General features: G+C 46.2%; 1 protein-coding gene across 1 annotated transcript in view; it reads left to right on the top strand.

Moving 5' to 3' along the window:
• The window catches only part of LOC126298546 (uncharacterized), a 439,384-nt gene that overhangs the window by 346,180 nt on the left and 72,305 nt on the right, over positions 1-20,899 (top strand). Inside the window, exon 11 of the mRNA XM_049989905.1 lies at positions 8,657-8,943. Coding sequence (XP_049845862.1) covers positions 8,657-8,943 — 287 coding nt within the window. The remainder of the gene's footprint in view (positions 1-8,656; positions 8,944-20,899) is intronic.

Here is a 20,899-nt window from a genome sequence, read left to right as displayed (position 1 = left end):
TTTGTTCCCACGGCAGACTGCCGTGTAGCTCCATAACAGACGACGACAGTAATGCAGATTAACAAAACGTAACATGAGTTCAGTTGGACAATAACTAGGGAGGCAAACTGAAGCGGCCATTGCGGCGGTGATCTGAAATGAAAAGGAAAGAAGGTACATTAAAATTCCATCTAGAATGAGGTTACTAGAGGTGTAGTAAAAGCTCAGATTGAAAAACATGAGGAAGGGAATCAGTCCCGCTGAGTCCTTTTCATTTGCCTAGCTGATTTAGAAAAGCTACAGAAATTCTACACCTGGATGTCTGGAGTGGAGTTTGAAATCTACTCCTCACGAACAGAAGTCCAGTGCGTCATATCGTTCGATCCTGAATATGAGTCCAGTGTTAACCAAGGTGTCATATGGACGTGACTTTTGACCAGGAAAAATATTTCAGTGCTTTAATTTTAAAAAGGACCGAAAGTTGTTGGCATTTGTTTATGAATGTACTATATAAACCTACTGTGAAGTTTTCTTTTCGGCTAAAAGTGAATTTCTAAACAAACTTGTTTCTCAATTTGTTACAAAACATTTGATTTAAGGTCCTTCATTTAAAACTGCAAATATTTATGGGATCAAATTCCACATATAACACGCTATGATAGATTATCTTCAGTTTTTTTGAATTTACGATTACAATCCTGAACTGAACTACTGAGGCCCTTTAACTCAATCAAAAACTGTAATAAGAAATGAAACTACTTTAGGCAGCCAGTCGTGACAACAGGGTTCTGGCCTTCGACAGCGGCCACAGCATCTATATATTAATCTGCTAGCTTCCTGGAGTTTGGATTGTGAAGTCACATTACCTATTACTTAAGGCTTCTGCACATCGATTTTTCAACAAAACACAAGTCGGTGTACTGGCACCATTTCAATTGAAATGAGACTATCTTTCCCCTCTTTCTGCTTGATTCTATTTATATTATTTATAATTCAACCTAATATTACATCGCGCTTTTGTTAAAGAGAAGATGTTCAGAGAGAGTACAGAAACATAATAACGCGATGGCCCGGTGCCTAAAGCACTGGATAGGCATTCCGGAAGAAGCACATTTCAGATCAAATCTGGCCATCCCGATTAAAGTTTTCTGTGGTTTCCCTAAGTAGTTTTAGGCGAATACTGGGGGTTTTCCTTCGGAAAAGGAAAAATAAACACGTTTTTTCCTATCGTTGGCCATTCCTGGTTTGTGCTTCATCTCCAATGTCCTCATCGTTGACAAAAAGCTAAAATGTGTTAGTCAGGATGAAGATGGGACCTATCTTTGTGTGTCACTATACGTCATGAGCTAGTTTTGGAGTTGATACAAAGAAGCCCTTCCGTAAAAGGTTTACATAAAACATAAATGTAGATCATTTAGGGCACTAATCCAATGTGAGTTGTCATTTCTGAGAGAATGACTGCCTTCGTCTGATTTTTTGAATTATTATTCAGCATGAAATGCCACACTATCTTCAGCCTGTTCGGGTAAACGCTCTATTTTTAGTCTAGCATAATGAATTTGAGCAAGTCTCGTGTCAACGAGCTACTTGTTACATGGCTCTACGAAATAGACGGATGATCTACTCTGAGGTGACCCAAGTCAATGGACTGCGATATGCACCTATAAATTGTTCAAACCTGTTAACGTAAAGGAGGGCATCGATGATTACGCATATTACAAGGAATGTTACGAAATGCAGGAAAGTAATTTTACTTGATAAATGTAATAGCTAACAAACTGCAGATTATTTAACTAGTCAGTATCAGTTATTCAGCTCTGACGACGAAGATTTGAAACACAAATAGATAAATTTCGAAAGCACGTTTTGGAATAGTATGTGTCCAGTAAGGCTTTAAGGGATGGGGAATACCCACAGTAACTCAATGGCTGTATCAGAAAGTTGCGAAGAAAGTTGTTTCATCATAAATTTTATGTTCAAATGTGTGTGAAATCTTATGGGACTTAACTGCTAATGTCATCAGTTCCTAAGCTTACACACTACTTAACCTAAATTATCCTAAGGGCAAACACACACACACACACACACACACACACACACACACACACACACACACACACACCCATGCCTGAGGGAGGACTCGAACCTCTGCCGGGACCAGCCGCAGAGTCCATGACTGCAGACCCTCAGACCGCTCGGCTAATCCTGCGCGGCACACAAATTTTAAGTGAAGTCAATGGCTAACTGAGAAATAGAAGCTGAAGGAAGCCGAAAACATCGTAAGGAGAGGAATGCTGAAAACGTTCAATGAATTCGAAAGCAAAATTTCGCCACCCGTTCTGGCCAAAAGTCCTGAGAGGTTTAAGTCTTGCGTAAAGTCAGTAAGCAAATCAAAATCATGTGTTCAGTCGCTCAGTCACTGTAATGACAGCGAACTGGAAGGAGGACAAAATACGGAATTTGGGTTTCCAAAACTGTTTCATTGCGTAATATTGCAATACCGCTCCTCATTTCATTAATTACGCGGACGCCGAAAGGACAGATATTAGGATAAGTGTTTGCGTAATAGAAAATGAACTAAGACCGCTAAGCAGTGGACAGGGATCAAAATCGGATGAGATACCTGTGACATTTGAGAGAGATTACGCGAAAGAACTTGCTAACTTTCTAGCAGCAGTTCATTGTAGGTCTCTGGAGCAAGGTAGGTTACCAGGCGATTAGAAGAAAACGCAGGTCATACCCGTTTTCAGGGAGGTCCGGACAGGTGCACATAATTATAGCTTTGTAGCACTAGCGTCAAGGTGTTGAAGAATTATGGAACGTGTTTTGTTCTCGCGTAAGAACTACAATCGCGTCTACCAAAATCGACACGGATTTTGTGAGCAGAGAATTTGCGTAATTCGGCTCGCTCTATTCGTCAATGAGAGTGAGAGCACAGTAGACAACGGCGCCCAGGCCGACGCCGTGTTTCTTGACTTCCGGAAGCCATTCTGTCCAATTTCGTACTATCATTTAGTGAGCAAGATACGAACTAACGGAGTATCAGTCCAGGTGATTGCATTCAGTATTTCCTTGTAGATATAACTTAACATGCCGTACTTACTAGAACAAAACCGACAAAAAAATAGAGGTTTTCGGGAGTACACCAAGGGAATGTTATAGGCCGTTACTGTTTGTAGTATACAGGGTGACAGTTAATGAGCAATACGAAATAAAATTGTCAACTTCTAACAGTTTACATTAGGACGTTAAAACTGTACGGTGGGCCGCTGGGCATGATGGGAATTAGTACGCAAATGCATGGTTTGGTTTAGCGACGAAACCCATTTTCATTTGGATGGGTTCGTCAATAAGCAAAACTGGTACATCTGTGGGAGTGAGAACCCTCAACAACAGGTGACTGTGCGGTGTGCAATGTCCAGTCACGGAATAATCGGTGCGACATTCCTTGCACTCGGCGGCCGTACATTCAATTCTATTTTTCCTCGAGGGCACGGTGACTACCGAACGGTACGTGAAGGTTTTGGAAGATGATTCGATACCCATTATCCAAAGTAACCCTGATTTCGACAAGATGTGGTTCATGCAAGACGGAGCTCGACCCCATCGAAGCAGGAGAGTGTTTAACGTTCTGGAGGAGCACATTGGGGACCTCATTCTGGATATGGAGCACCCAAAGGCTACTGGCATGGGCCTCGATTGGCGCAATATTCTCCCGATCTGAACACATGCGACTCATTTTTGAGGGGCTATATTAAAGACAAGGTGTACAGCCATAACCCCAAAACCACTGCTGAGCTGAAGAGAGCTATTCAGGAGGTCATCGACAACATCGATTTTCCGACACCTCAGCGGGTCATGCAGAATTTCGCTATTCATCTGCGCCATATCATCGCCAATGATGGCAGGAATATCGAACATGTCATAACCTAAATCCGATTATCTGTGGTGACGTTTATATGTTGAATAAAATGTGTGCACGTCGTAGTTTGTAAATAATTTACGTTTTTCCCCCCATATAGTTCAATAATAGTCACCCTGCATGTCAGTGCGAAGTTCCGTGCGAATGTTCGCAAACTATGCGGTTGTTTATTGGAAGGCTGTAACGCCAAAGTACTGTAGCGAATTGCAGGAATACCCGAAAAGGATAGACAGTTAGTACAGGAGTGGACAGTTGACCCCAAACGTACATAAACGCAACATATTGCACATAAACAGACAAAGATATTCATTACTGTTCGAGTACGCAGTAGCAGATAAATCATTGGAAACTGTAAGAATTGTGAAATACCTGAGAGAAACCATCCAGAGCGATGTAGAATGGAGTTATCACATAAAAGTACCTATAGGAAAAGTAGAAGCCGGACATATTGAGAGGATTTTAAGGAAATGTGATTTATCAACGAAAGAAATGGCTTACAAAATAATTGTAAGGCCGATTCTTCTTCAGTCTGGGACCCTTACAAGGCTGGACTGATATAGGATGTTGAGAAGGTCTACGCGTTTCTTCACGGGGATGTGCAGCAAGCGCGAGAGCGTTACGGAGATGGTGGTCAAGCCCCAGTGGCAGACGCTACAAGAGAGGCGATGTGGATCACACAGAGGGTCCCTCTTGAAATTTCGAGGGTAAGAGTCCGAGAAGGGTCCAGCAGCATACTGCTTCCTCTCACATACGTCTTACGGAACGGCCACGACAAGAAAATCAGACGAATTACAGCTTATACAAAGGTTTATCTACAGTCGCAATTTCTTCACTGCGAGGTAGGAAATCACATATTACCCCCCGCTCGCGGAGAACAGATGTACACTGCCTGAAACTAAATGAATCAGCACGGGTTGGGGGGTATGTAATGATACTTCAGTGGTTACAAAATCAAGGCAAATTTATGAAGAATTTGGCAGTATGAACACACACATCAGTATGGATGCACTGATGCACTGATTCGGCCGGTAAAGGTTCATTAAGTAGTCGTATCCTCGTCTGAGGCAATATGGACACAACTATTCTAACTTCTCCTTCATATTCTGGAAACTAGCACTGGGACGGAAATGACGTCCCTCACATGTTCTATCACGGACATATCTGAGTAACTTGATGGCAACGAGAGTACCTCAACATCACGCAAACAGTTCATAAAGACACGTGCCATGTGTGGACGAGTAATACCCTGTTGAAAAATGCCATCCCGATTCAGTCGCATAAGGGGAAATACCTGAAGTCACATGATGACCGCGGCGTACGGCGGTGCCGTCAGTTCCCTCAGTCACCACCAGACGTGACCTAAGTCATAGCCAATGTCGCCTCACACCGTAACGCCGAAGTAACACCGCTGTGCCTCCCAAACACAACGGAAGAATGGGACCTCACCTCACGTCGCCGTCATACTTGCTGTCGATGGTCATCTGGGGTAGCGCAAAATTGCGATTCATCGCCGAACACGATGTGACTCCATTCATCAGCAGTCCATGCTGCCCACTCACAGCACCACTCAGAACACAGCCTAGGCATGGGTTCTCCGATGGCAGGTGCAGATGTGAAAGAGTTACGATGTGCTTGGTGCACAGTGAGGTGATCGTACACAGTGGTGGTCGGATGAAGTCGACCGGAATCTTGACGACGAGTACGCTGGTGCTCATGTTCCCATGCAACCAAACATCGGGCCACTGTTGAATCCAAGTGCCCCACATATCTGGATATCGTACGGTTCAACCAGCCGGTCAAATTGAGACCCGTAGTGAGACCCCTTCCAAACGCTGTCGGGTTCTGATAACGCTGTATCACACATGTACACGGAATTTCCGTGTCTTTCAGTGATCAATCAATATCTGACGCTCTTCACGCCCCTTACATACCATAGCAGGTCTGATTACAAAATTAAACACGAACAACATTAATGTACTCTGATGGCCATTCTACTCGCCACAGAGAACTGCGACTGTAATCATTGACATGCTTGTCAATGGTGTGTATCAATTGTGTGTACTTGTACGAAGTTGCGAGTTCATTGGTATCCGATCACGTCTTGTAAGTAATTCACTTGTTTTGTCAGGCAGTGTATACGGTATATGGAAGAGGGCTTACTGGAAAGTAATGGCTCTGAATTTTTTTTTATTGTGTTCTCAATATCAGTTTAGGTATTACATGTCACGCGTATTACTCGATCGACTTCGTTGACGCAAGTTGCAACTCTCTGCCGCTAGAGGATTCCGAATCGTAGCGTGTAACATGGCGGTGTGTAACTAAACTTTGTTTATGCGTGAGAAACGTGGTACAGTAAGCGAGTTTCTTACAGCAGAAAACTTGCCAAAGAGTTCATACACACGGGGAGTACTCTCTCCCTTCAGCATAACAAAAAAAAAATCGTATGGCATTGATGGCCGGGAGGCCCCTTCCGGGGGAGTTCGGCCACCGAGTTGCAAGTCTTATTGCAGGTGACACAACATTGGGCGTCTTGTGTGTCGATGATGATGATGATGATGATGATGATGATGCTAACAGCACAGCACCTAGTCCAGGATCGGAGAAAATCTCGAACCCGTCCGGGAATCGAACCCGGGCCCTCTTCAAAGCAGGCAAGCATGTTACCACTCACCTAAGCAGGCGGACTTCAGCATGACAATGCCAAATCACACACCAGCGCTGCGACTTCTGTAACAATCTGACGGCTTGGGTTCATTGGCATCGATCATCCCCCATACATACTTGGCCTCATCCGACTTTCATTTTGTTCCAAAACTTGGAGAACACCTTCGAGGACTCCATTTTGACAGTGATGAAACGGCACATTTAGAGATGAGGTTGTGGCTCCGTCAATAAAGTCAAGCATTCTACAGTGACGGTATCAACAAACTGGTCCCTCGTAGGGAGAAATGTGTTCGTAACTACGTGAAGAAATAAATATATGCATGAAGAAGAAAAGTGTAGAAAGTTAAGCAAGTTTAATTTAAAAAGGTTAAATAGTTTTGACATAAAAAGTTCGGAGGAATTACTTTTCAACCACACCCGTAGAAATCAACACGTTGTTCTTGGCGGGAAGGAATCATGGTTCGAAGAGTGTTATAGGACCATTACTATTCACGAAGTACATAAATGTACAGGTGGATAACGTCAGACTATAAAAGGTTGTTCACGAATGATTTTGCTGTGTATAGAAAAGTTGCAACGTCAGAAAACTGTAGCGAAATACAAGACGGCTTGCATCAGACAGACGGTGGCAAGTACTGGAATTAGGCCCTCCATTGCAAATAAACGCAACATGTTACTCATAAATAAGTGAAAAGGCCCCCGATTGTCTCATTATGGGACTGATGATCAATCGCTGTGGACATAACATCCGTAAAATATCTAACAGTATGCGTGCAGGACAACCTGAAGTGAAACAACCACATAAAGTCAGTTGTAGGTAAGCAGATGCCAAAGTGAGATTCATTGGAAGGATCCTACGGAAATATTTCAGTTGAAAAGAGGTAACGTATAAGACCCTCGTTCTATCGATTCTTCAGTACTGCTCGTCAGTCTCAGACCCTTAGGTGGTAGGATTAACAGAGGTATAGAGGAGATCATATGAAGAGCAAAACGTTTCGGCACGTTTCCTTCAGGAAGCTCGACAGCGACACGGAGACGCTCATCAGGTTAAAGTGGTCAACGCTGTAAGAGAGACGTTGTGAATCAAGGAATAGCTTACTATTACAATTACGAGAGCATACATCCTAAGAAAACTTGGGCTACATGTCATTTCCATCCACATACTTTTCGCAAAATGACCATGATAGGAGAATACCAGAAAGTCGAACCCATAAGGAGACTTACCGGCTGTTGCTCTTCGCGCCATCCAATTTCAAACGGAATAGGAAAGGGGGAAATCGTAGCAGTACCCACCACCATACCCCATAAGGTTGCTTTCGAAGTGTTCATATATGTGTAGGAGTATCTTGCAAGAGGCAAACAATATCTGGCCAATAGCACACATTTTTTCTGTGAGGAAAATACAAGTGTCAGAAATGTGTTTTAGCAACGGAAGCTGAGGGATCTGAAGTACGAATTGTTGCAGCATCGCCGGCCGTGGTGGCCAAGCGACTCTAGGCGCTACAGTCTGGAACCGCTCGACCGCTTCGGTCGCAGGTTCGAATTCTGCCTCGGGCATGGATGTGTGTGATGTCCTTAGGTTAGCTAGGTTTAAGTAGTTCTAAGTTCTAGGGGACTGATGACCTCAGAAGTTAAGTCCCATAGTGCTCAGAGCCATATGAACGCATTTTGTTGGAGCATCTATCCCGTTTGCCAGATTAGATACCGTCTGATATTCATCTATTTCTATATCCAAAAATAAAGATAAATAAAAAATGTTTATGAACAAACGAAGCGGCTACTGCAGGTTCCATAACCATACTGTGTTGATGTGAACCTATCACTGGAGAAGTATTGGTCAATTTGCATTGACCTAAAGGAGGGCTAAATCGAAAAAGTAACTGCATTTTTGACATTTCACTACCAGGCTGAGTACGTTGTTTTTGCCTTGCCTTCGAATAACTTTTTTCATTCATATATCTAATATTAATTTTTGTATGACATAATGTCGAATCTAATGCTTCTCAAATACACGGGGTGATGAAACCGTAAGGAAAGTGAGGGACGGAGGTCGTGCTTTATCACGGTAACGAGTACGTGCGTTTGTTGCAGGTTACTTCCGCGTGAACTACGCTCGCAACGTGCTGCAGTGGCGGCGGCTGAGCAGCCTGCTGGCGCGCGACGTGGAGGCGGTGCCGGCGGAGGGCCGCGCGCAGCTGCTCGACGACGCCTTCAGCCTGACAGCGGCGCAGCTGCTCGACTACCGCGTCGCGCTCGGACTGGCCGCCTCCTTCCTCGAGAAGGACACGGCGCCCGGGCCCTGGGCCGTCGCCACCACCTACTTTGGAGACATTCTCGACCGCCTACGCTACAGACCTGGCATCATGCAGATCTTCTCGGTACTAGCTCCGTGAATTGAACATCTAACTTATCATAGTGAATAAACACTATCTGGACCAAAATATCAGGACACCTATCAGCAGTCTATATGACGGCTTGAACTATGCCGGGAATGGTTTCAGTGAGGTGCTTGTACGTCTGTAGAGGAATGACAGCACATTCTTCCTCAAGAGCCGAAACCAGCGAGGGTAGTAATGTTTGACACTGGGGTCTGGAGCAAAGTCGACGTTCCAACTTGTCACAAAGGGGTTCCATTAGGGTCAGGTTGCGACTCTGAACAGGCCAGTTCATTTTAGCAATGTTGTTGTCCTCAAGCTATTGCCTCACAGAAGCTACTTTAATGAACGGGTGCACTGTCGTGTTGATACATTGTCACCAAACAGTTTCTCTACTGTAAACATTCACTATTCTGTAAAATGAGTCCATATCCACTGCATTTAGCGTTTCCTTAAGCACAGTAAAGCGGCGACACCTTAAGCCTGAAGAACACCACCAAAGTCACACTCCTAACGAACAGTCTCATAAGGAGGATGTCAAAGGGCGACCCAAAGAAGACTGCTGTTGACAGAGAGCTTCGTGACTTCTACGGCATGGAAGTGCCGTAGAACGTATTCTCAGAGAGTCTAATCTTCGCGGCCAGCGCCCAAGCAAAAAGCCATCAGTATCGGCAAAGAATAGGAAAGCTCGACTTGAGTTTGCTAGAGCGCAAAAGGACTGGACACCTCAACAGTGGCTGCGTGTGATCTGGAGAGATGAAAGTAAGTGCCATTGGAACGATACATAGTGGCAGGTAACGTTTTCCAGGCTTCTGCCAAGCGCAAACCCTTACATCGGATTGAAACAGGATGTGGCGTGATTCGTAACTCTAAATCACTCGCTTCCAGCCACCCACCGTGCAGTGGTATCGCTCCTTACACCGCCTGTCGTGTTGCGTAGCAATGACTGCAAAAAAGTGTGCTTTATAAGGAGCTCCTCCACAATTTTACTTCATTCTTTTAACTCCCTAAGCACTCCATGGACTGCTGGTAGTACTCTGGAACTCAAAAGTGATTTCTTCCATTGATTTTTTACAACCACCCTTCGCAACGCTGGATGGACCCTTTCCATCAGTCCATGAGATCTGCCTGATCTTGCTTTAGCTGTTGCTGTTCCTTCACGTTTTCCATTGCTCAATCACATAATCAACAATAGACTTTGGTAGATGTAGCAGGACTGAAATGTCCTCGATGGGTCTGTAACTCAGGTGACAACCGATAAGTAGTCCACGTACAAAGTCACTGAGCGCCCTGACTGCCCAATTCTGATGTTACTTCTTCTTTACTGACAACACAATACACTCTGTCTCCTTTTCTACTGACAGCTTCGCCTCTCGTGACATCTAGTGGCCAGTTCCGCATTACGTACGTATGTTCGGATACTTTTGATCACATAGTGTTCTTGCACTAAAACGTTATGGCACGAAAGACATTGAGACGAATACAAATCATAAGAGCGGTAAACCAGTAATGGGTCGTCAACCACGGGCTCTGTGTGGCCCTTACCCTTCCTAGTGTGTCCCCAATCAACAGCTCCCTCTCTTTTCCCGAGTTATTTGTATACAGAACTTCAATATAGGATGTCCAGAGCGGGATGCAAAATGGTTCCCTATACTGTGGGTCAGGTTGTCTAGAAAGGTTTGTGGTAACACACCCAATAAACGTCAACAGTGAGCAATGTTCCATGGTAGCAGCGTTATGTCTGCAACAGGTGAAGTCATGTGATATGATTCCCTGGAAGATTCCAAGGGGTAGGTTGCACCCTCTAATTGGAAGTTTTTCCCTCCCTTCTTTCTCAGTGGCGCCATTTCTTCGCCAAATGTGATATTTGTTTATCAAATATATCTTCTGAGTGTAGATGACTGTAATGGTGTGTGTCATGTTTGTGTTGTATGGTTCTAAGAGAAGAGAGAGAGTGAAACTCGGTACTGTCACTTAGCCTACTCCTTTCGAGTAACGCCAAGGGCATCTCCGGTTTCAGCGACTCCATCCGACGGACACCATCGACAGTTTCGCATGCACTCTCTCTTCCCCTTTCCGGTCGAATAACGACCCTGAAAATTTGTTCCACCTCTAGGATTCGAAATGGCTTACCACCTAGTCGAGCGCAGCCGCAATAGCGTGCTTCAGCCTTGAACAACGTTTATATTTCCTGGCCCCTAGATGTGTGATTTTTTTCATGAGGTAGGTTATCGTAACCCGTTTTATCTATTCCGAGGCCACATCCACCAAAAAAACGTACACATACGGTTTAATGACGTCATTCATGTAGATCGCAGCTGTCACAGTCTCCGTAGGAATTAAATGCGTTGGCGCACGTCGTCCTAATTTGATTCTCTATCCAGATGAGAATACTGGCACCACAATATCGGCCTGAATACACAGAGCTGGCACGGTTGTAACGTGTCCTAAGGGTGCACCAGACAGACGGACGGTGAGAAACCATCTCCAGGCTAAACGGTGACTCGTCTCTGCAGAAGAAATGATCCCACTTTTCCCGGATTCATTCATGGTCGGCAAGACAACCGCACTTAATGTCATTCTTTCCTAAAATTGTACGCCAACGTACGCAAGACGCAGTCAAGACCGCCACATCCAAGTACTTTTTTAAGCACTCTAAGCGGTCTCGTACTGCCGTACCACGTACTTTCAGTTTAGACTGCACAATGCCGCCATTACGTAAAGTCTCTTCCCAGGTCTCAGAGAGACCTTAACATACGAAAGAGAGTTGCGCGTGTGCCTTCCTGAAACTCATAGTGAACTTTACACCCTCCATTTCTGTTAATTCGTCTAGCCATTGAAAGCTATATTGTTTCTAAATCTTAGATTGGAAAATCTCATTGGCATGACTCATTTGACTTGTCTGCTGCTGACGACTTACTTATACAACAGCGAGTGGTGAAGGTGATAGTTATCTTAAAATTTTTAATCACCCATTTGACTTTCTTTAGAAACGAAGTTTAAATGATTCTTTATAGAATTCTGCATTCGCTATCATCTATAAATTTTGTTTCCATGTGCATGCTGAGTCACTAAAAGGCTAAGTACATGTGGAGTAATACGCAATACGGACGTAATCGGCATCATTCCAGTATAGCGCCAGTGGAGAATCACTAAAGTGGATGACATCGTTGAGGCACTTCAGCGTGACACGGTAGAACGTTGTGAAGTAGAACGAAAACGTAATCTCGTGCCAAGAAAGGTTTTGCGGTTCTGCGAAGGTATAGATTTAGGAACACCTAGGTAGATATGGTGGCACCTTTGGCCTAGCCGGCCGTGTATCCGAGCGGTTCTAGGCGCTTCAGACTGGAACCGCGCGACTGCTACGGTCGCAGATTCGAATCCTGCATCGGACATGGATGTATGTGATATCCTTAGGTTAGTTAGGTTTAAGTAGTTCTAAGTTCTAGGGGACTGCTGACCTCAGATGTTAAGTCCCACAGTCCTCAGAGCCATTTGAACCATTTTGAACCTTTGGCCTCCAAAGCAACCTGTGAATACACTTAGGGATCAACAGACACAAATCCTAAGCTGTGCTCAATGAGAATTTATACTTTTATTCTATTCCATTTCCTTGAGGGCATATTGAATGCATGCTTGTTTTTCCAATAAGAACCACAATTACTCGATAATATTCATCTCTTTTGATTGCAGACGCCAGGGAGGGAGTGTTATTTCATCCTCTTACCAACCAACTTTTGCATATTTCGAGCTTTGTGATGGCGGAAATTATCACACTGAAAGGCTCAGTCCTTGTTGGGAACAATTCGTACACCTGGTTAGGCACAAATTTAGCGATCACCTGCAGGCGGAATAGCGGCCGTTAGAAATAAAGTTGTGGAGCAGCCACAAGTCGTTGACAAGTTTTTAAGCGACTTCTGGCTTCTCCTCAGTTTTATTGTAATTCCTGCACCACTGAATGAACGTTATTATTTAAAATGCCCAACCTTAGCAGCTACCTTTCATTTCACTATGATCACACGATCACAATACGAAAAGAAACCCACGAGTTAAGAGCCCAAACAACTGTAGATGTTCCGTAATGCTTCACAGATAGAAGTAGGCGGTTTGGCTTGTAAGCTTTTCCTTTTGTTTCCGTTACATAGACGCGATCTGAGTAAGTGTAAAATTTGCTCATCGTACTATATCAGATATTTCTATTATTTGTCCACTTTCTGTGCTTCTTACAACACTGAAGCCATATTTTTGCGTGCATCTGATTTACAGTACGCTTTTCAATAATACCTCTACCACTAATGTGTTGTTTGTGCAGTGATTGTCGCACTTTCTTCATTGAAAGTGCATCTTTTAAACATGTAATAAACCAATCAGGCATTTCCGTAGTCATTGTCCTCTTATTACAGGAAATAATTTTCTTCAATGACCTCAGAGCGCTCTCAGTGCGTCTAGTTTTTTTTCTGACTTTGTATTTAGCAGAAGTATTTTTCCCATGAAGTCAGCGTGCTGTCATAACTCGCGTAACTCACTCACGTTTTTGAATTTATCACATTCACATGACCCCATACTGCCTATATGAAACACTCTTCCCATGACTTGATATTCTGAAGTTGAGTGTATTCGAAACGCGTCAATAAACCAGTTGCCTTGCATTTAGTGACTCTTAAATACTTATCCAGCGTCCATATCAGCGCTGTTCACTTCATTTCGAGCCCCGAAGATGGGGAGGGCGAGTAGACTCTCAGTGGCGGCAGAGCGCAGGGCTGGCAAGACAGAGTCTGCGCAGTCATGCATAAGCTGAGGGATCGAGTTTCGGTGACGGTGCTGGCACCTGCGTCATAGGTGCGTCGTTGTATTCGGCTTCAGAATATAGCCCGGCTGTCTGATAATGACTGGCTAGCTCTGGAGAAGAGGGGCGAGGGTGAGAGATTGTGGTGGTGGTATAAATACTGCTGTCAGGAGGCTGATTATGCATCATTCCGAGTTAGTATGCCGTGTGAGAAGGACCGCGCTGCTGGGGCGAATGGCCCCGTCGGTGGCCCCACCTGCCCCCCCCCCCCCCCTTTCCCCCCCATATAAGACTACAATGCTTTCTAAGACGGACGACGCGTTGACTTCTACTAAGGACGTTTGCCCGCTATCTGCACCTCAGCTGCACGCTGTAATTATGCACTTCTCTCATAGCGGTGCATATCTTGGCCTTGATGCCGAGGAAAAGGGGTTCAAAGCGTTTCAACTCTACTTGCAGACACTGCCAGGCGCGGCCAGTGAAGAGGTCAGACTACAGCCGTGAGCCCTGCAGGCGTGTTTATTCAAGAATGCACTGCCCTGTCAGCGGATGCCCCGAAGGGTAATGCGCCACCAGATCCGGCTACTCTAGAAGTCAGAGTCCTTTCCCTACTGGTGTTGCGCCCCCAGGCTCGGCTATTCAAGCAACCGATGTCTTGCTGGCTGCCCCATCGGTTTCTGCCAGTCTAGAGGCCACTGCCCTGCTAGCTTCTGCTCAACTCGGCGTGAATACACAAGAAGTCAGTGCCCGACCAGAAGCAACTGCTCTGACGACTCAGGACATATCTGAGGTGAGCCTGGCGTGCCTCCTCTCGCACCACACACACATGGCGGTGTCACAGGTCTCGCGTAAGCGAGCAGTCGCCGCGGATACGGACGATACCTTGACCGCAGCCGCAAATTCTTCCGTTCGCAGGAGGCAGACTAAGAAGAAGGCGACTGACCAGGCCACTCCAGGGTCGCCAATACGCCTTAGTCTCAGAACGAAAGGTTCTGGAAGCCTGAGTGGAAGCGCACTGTCCAGGTACAGAAGCTCCAAAAAGTACAACCACAACGTGTCGCAACCTCGAACCGCTTCCTGGTTGACCCGGATGTGGCCATTAATGGAAGAAGACCCCAATTCTCAACAGGGGCCAAAGGCGCTTAGACTTCCACCGATTGTCATGCAGTGGAAGGAAGACTACATTACTTTCAACAAGTTGCTGAACAACGTCACCAACATCACAAGCTTGTAAATAAAGTTTCAGCACCTCCAACGGGTCTTCCCTGCCACTTTCGACGACCACAACAAACTAATGGCATTCATCTGGAAGCAGGGGCTCCATTGTTTCACACACAATGCTGAAGCTCCTGAAGGTAGTTTTCCGCCACCTTCCTCTCAAGATGGTACCTGAACACCTCAAATAAGGGCTGGTCAACATGGGCTTCGCAGTTTCCACAGTGGAACCTATGAAGTCTCCAAGAATGCACAGGAGCATGCCCCAGTTTCTCGTCGCCCTGGTTGACAACTGCAAGATCTTCAATGTCGACAGAATCGCCGACATCGATGTCTCGGTTGAGACACTTCGAGCCAAGGGCAAGAAATTGCATTGCTTCTCTTTCCAAGGACTCGCCGCGTTTCCAAGAATTGTACCATGCCTGTCCGCTGCATCAAGTGCGCTGGGCATCATCAGAGCAAGAAGAAGAAAGGAGACCCGCTGCAGTGTTGCAGCTTTAGTGAAATCCATGAGGTTAGCTATAGGGGTTGCACTGTGTTCAAGATGTACAACCGTGGCTGCAGGGGGGCACGCAATGTACAGTCTGGAGTCAGCTACGCGTCTGTCGCCAAAGCACAGGTGACGGTCCAGCAATCCACCTCTCAGCATCTCAGACTCTGTGGAGGACTCCTGAGTCCCCTACCCCACAACAGGCTGACTGTGCTACCCAGCATAATGCCACAGCCGTGCTGGCACAGCCTGCCTTCCCTGCTGCGACCACCCATGTCACATGTGCTGCTCAGGACTCCATCCTCTGCCCATGCCAACCAATGGGGTTCCTGCAAACAAGCTCCGTTATCTACATAAAATCCTTTATACAGTCATGTTCCAACTCCCAGCTCTAAACTCCGCTGTCTCGACGGCCCTCCAGGTCGCCATTGCCTCCATGTCGGAGATGGATAACGATCTTTGACACAGATGTGATCGGTCCAAGCTGGCCGCCCCTCCTACAGGAATGCTGACGTTGAACGATACCAGGACGAGGTGCTCACTCTCCTCTAACATGCACCAAATCCAATGGAAGAAGGGGCTGAGGCGACCCTCACCCTCCTCACTGCTACACTGCTCTGAACAGCTGCCGCCGCCACACCTGTCCACCCTCAACGACCATGGGACTTCTCCTGTCACCTGCCACCTCCCATCTTGACAGATATTGCCGCAAAAAATCGGCTGTTCCTGAGTGGCAACCCATGCATCAACTGGCCACAAAACTCTTACTAAACCAACTGTGTTTCGAGATTAAGGCAGCTGTGGAGGCCCACCGGAACAGGGAGTGGGCTAACTTGGTCGCCACCCTCAACCCTGATGATGGCACTGCATGGCATGTCATGTACAGCTTCCTACAGCGCAGACAATACACCCCACCTCTGCTCGTCGACCAGGAACACATCAGCGATCCCAACGCCATTGTATTGGCTGACACCTTCCAAGCCAACTTCACACCAGCAGAGGATCCCGTTGACATGGCCCATATATGCCTCATTCAGGACGACTCCCCATCTTCCTGGCTGCCAGGGAGGAAGATGACATCATCACTGCGATCTCCGCTGAGGAGGTCGCTTCACAACTTCAGACACTGAATGCCCTAAAGTCTGATAGCAGTGATGTCATCACTGGCATGCTCCTGCTGCACATACTGCCAGCAGTACATCAAGGTATGGTGACAATCTTCAATGAGATTCTACTTTGGGGGGTCTTGCCTTCTGTATGGAAGCATGTGGACGTGGTAGCCACCCTGAAACTCAGCAAGGACCCATGACTGCCATCAAATTACCGGCCCATTAATCTGTTACTGGCCCTCTCGGAAGTATTCAAGAGGATCTGTGTGTAGTGCCTTCTTTAGCTTGTCAACCAGCAACATCTCCACCTGAATGAACAGTTTGGTTTTCAGGGTGGCCATGCCACTACTCACCAGCTGTTGTGTCTGATGGAGCGTACGATGGGGGCCCTGGAGATGAGGGAATACCTTGGGCCAGTATTCCTGGATGTCTCCTGGGCCTTTGAATCTGTGTGGCATGACGGCCTCATGTACAAACTCTCTATACACGGGGTCCCAACATCGCACGTGGTCCTCATGAAGTCACAGCTCTCTGGCCACTCGTTCCACGTACAGGCCGACCAGTGGACAACTACCATCCAGCCTATCCAAGCTGGGGTGACTCAGGGGTCCGTTCTGGGCCCTCTGCTGTACTCTCTATATGGCTGATGTGCCGCTGGTGGACAAGTTGGATGTGCTGATGACACTGCCCCATTCACCCAATGCATTAACGCACACACCATGGAACGCCACCTGAAACTCAACTGTGAGGCACTGGGGGTTTGGTCCACTAAGTGGCACCTGAAGTTCAATCCTGCCAAGAGCCAGGTGATCACTCCACTAAGAGGAGGATGCTGCAGGAGCTTGCACAGCTCAACATCACAGGAGGTCCCATATCATGGACCAAGATTGCAGAGCTGAGTAAGGTGGCGCAGTGGGTAGCACACTGGACTCGCATTCGGGAGGACGATGGTTCAATCCCACGTCCTGACATCCTAATTTAGGCTTTCTGTGATTTCCCTAGATCACTTCAGGAAAATGCTGGGATGGTTCCTTTGAAAGAACACGCCCGATTTCCTTCCCCATCCTTCCCTAATCCGAGCTTGTGCTCTGTCTCTAATGGCCTCATTGTCGACGGGACGTTAAACACTAATCTCCTCCTCCAAGCCTGCAGTTTACCTTTGCGTCACCTCTCGTGGCGCCCTCGCGTTCTTTGCATCTGTGCCCTATACATTATGCTGAACATGGGGTCGGCCCTGCCTCCTTACTTGAATCTGTCAGGTCACAAACCCAATCCCATCAGGAATTGCAATAACAGCACACTGTGCTTAGCCTACTCCAGTCCGAGCTATGGAAGCTCGTCCAGCTGCTGCATCTGCTAATTATGCACAAAAGGTAGCCGTGCCACACTGTTCCGTCACACGGAAGCCTCTTGAAAATAATGATTGTCTGAGGACTTGGTCATGGCTAGCTGCTGGCGGTTCTATGTTGGCACAGATCATTGACTAAGGCAGTCAGTCCTCTTGAAACACTGTGCTGCAGTTACAGGCTCTGTTTGAATCATTACTTTTTCCACAACTCTGGTGGATCACTAACAGTTTCATTCTCTCACAAGAGATGTATCATACGTTGATCACCAACATCCTTCATAGAGCCTGTTACGATGGTTATGGCCAGACGAGTTACGTGACTACCACGTGGTATGTCTATATCGTAGATTCCTGAGTATGCGTGCAGACCAGTATCTCACATCAGAGCTAAGGTTCCTTCATGTCAACATAATCGCAACACAAAGTTTCACTTATGTTGTATCCTAACTGTTTCTGTCTACAAAATTAAAACATTCAGAAACTCCTCTGTCGCTGCTGTTCACCTCTGGAACAAAATACCTCGCATTCGGCGCACAAGTCAATGCCTTGTTATTTTTAAGAAAAAGCTTTACCTTTCGTCGTCATAACTTTTTCTTAAAAGCCAATACAATGGTTAGGTTTCCCTGTCAACAATACAACAAAGGCCTCCACCTTTTCTTTTCGTTCCTCTGTCACGCCACTTTTTTCCCCTCATTACTTGTTTCTACTACATTTCTCTTTTTCCTCTTTTGCCCATCCCTTCTCTCACGCCGATTGCTGCCAGCGCCCTCAGATAAAATCTATCTGATTCTAATCTGCCATTGCTTTTCTACGCTTCATGAACGAATATCAGCTCCGCCTGTTTCTACTTTAGCTGCTACTGCGTTCCATTATTAGTGTTGTACACTGCCTGACAAAGAAGTGAAGCACTCAGAAGACATGGTCAGTGTAACTTCCTACACGTACACAGCATCGATGGACATGTAAATGATTTGAGTTGCAATTCGCGGTGACAGATAGAATGTCCACCAGTGTGCATTGTTTCCCAAATACGAGGTGCATTCAAGTTCTAAGGCGTCCGATTTTTTTTCTCCGGACTGGAAAGAGATAGAAACATGTACATTGTTTTAAAATGAGGCCGCGTTCATTGTCAATACGTCCCAGAGATGGCAGCACCGTACGGCAGATAGAATTTTACCGCCAGCGGCTAGAATGGGAACTGTTTTAAATACTTAAAATGGCGACGTTTTCCTTACTTGAACAGCGTGCAATCATTCGTTTTCTGAATTTGCGTGGTGTGAAACCAATTGAAATTCACCGACAGTTGAAGAAGACATGTGGTGATGGAGTTATAGATGTGTCGAAAGTGCGTTCGTGGGTGCGACAGTTTAATGAAGGCAGAAAATCGTATGACAACAAACCAAAACAACCTTGGGCTCGCACAAGCCGGTCTGACGACATTATCGAGAAAGTGGAGAGAATTGTTTTGGGGGATCGCCGAATGACTGTTGAACAGATCGCCTCCAGAGTTGGAATTTTGTGGGTTCTGTGCACACAATCCTGCATGACGACCTAAAAATGCGAAAAGTGTTATCCAGGTGGGTGCCACGAATGCTGACGGACGACCACATGGTTGCCCATGTGGCATGTTGCCAAGCAATGTTGACGCGCAACGACAGCACGAATGGGACTTTCTTTTCGTTGGTTGTGACAATGGATGAGACGTGGATGCCATTTTTCAATCCAGAAACAAAGCGCCAGTCAGCTCAATGTAAGCACACAGATTCACCGCCACCAAAAAAATTTCGGGTAACCGCCAGTGCTGAAAAAATGATGGTGTCCATGTTCTGGGACAGCGAGGGCGTAATCCTTACCCATTGCGTTCCAAAGGGCACTACGGTAACAGGTGCATCCTACGAAAATGTTTTGAAGAACAAATTCCTTCCTGCACTACAACAAAAACGTCCGGGAAGGGCTGCACTTGTGCTGTTCCACCAAGACAACGCACCCGCACACCGAGCTAACGGTACGCAACAGTTTCTCCGTGATAAGAACTTTGAAGTGATTCCTCATGCTCCCTACTCACCTGACTTGGCTCCTAGTGACTTTTGGCTTTTTCCAACAATGAAAGACACTCTCCGTGGCCGCACATTCACCAGCCTTGCTGCTATTGCCTCAGCGATTTTCCAGTGGTCAAAACAGACTCCTAAAGAAGCCTGCGTCGCTGCCGTGGAATCATGGCGTCAGTGTTGTGAAAAATGTGTACGTCTGCAGGGCGATTACGTCGAGAAGTAACGCAGGTTTCATCGATTTCGGGTGAGTAGTTAATTAGAAAAAAAATCGGAGGCCTTAGAACTTGAATGCACCTCGTATAATGTTACCAGGCCTGGTAGGATATATAAGGATGGTCGACAGCGTTATGAAGACTTCACAGATTTCGAAAGGGGGACTCATTTTAGGTCTACATTTGGCCGGATGATCCAATCGTGCAGCATCCAGATTTATAGAACATTCGGAAGTGACACTGGCCGATTGTCGGACTGCAGGGTAACGTGAGGTGGGCATACTCGTCGTCAAGGTTCCTGTCGTTCACGTGTGACCACAAGGAAGGATCGCCATACTGTGCACTACGCTTCTGCACTACCCTAGATAACCATAGTCTGAGAGTGTGCGGCGACCTGGGGTTAGGTCCCATTGTTCCAAAATTTTGGAGAGGCACAGCTCGGAGTTACTCCTGGCGTCATGGTGTGGGAAGGCATCAGAGAGATTAGAGCCCACACAGAAGCATACCGACAATCCTTCTTTCCACGAACAAAACGAGACTGGAATAGAAGGGAGAACCGATAGAGATACTCAGGGTACCCTCCGCCACACACCGTCAGGTGGCTTGCGGAGTATGGATATAGATGTGATGTCCTTAGGTTAGTTAGGTTTAAGTAGTTCTAAGTTTAGGGGACTGATGACCTCAGACCTTAAGTCCCATAGTGCTTAGAGCCCTTTGAACCATATAAATGGAAAGTTGCTTATGAATA

Source organism: Schistocerca gregaria, chromosome X, assembly GCF_023897955.1.
Source record: "Schistocerca gregaria isolate iqSchGreg1 chromosome X, iqSchGreg1.2, whole genome shotgun sequence".
Lineage (NCBI taxonomy): Eukaryota > Metazoa > Arthropoda > Insecta > Orthoptera > Acrididae > Schistocerca > Schistocerca gregaria.
This window is presented reverse-complemented; position numbering and strand designations above follow the sequence as displayed.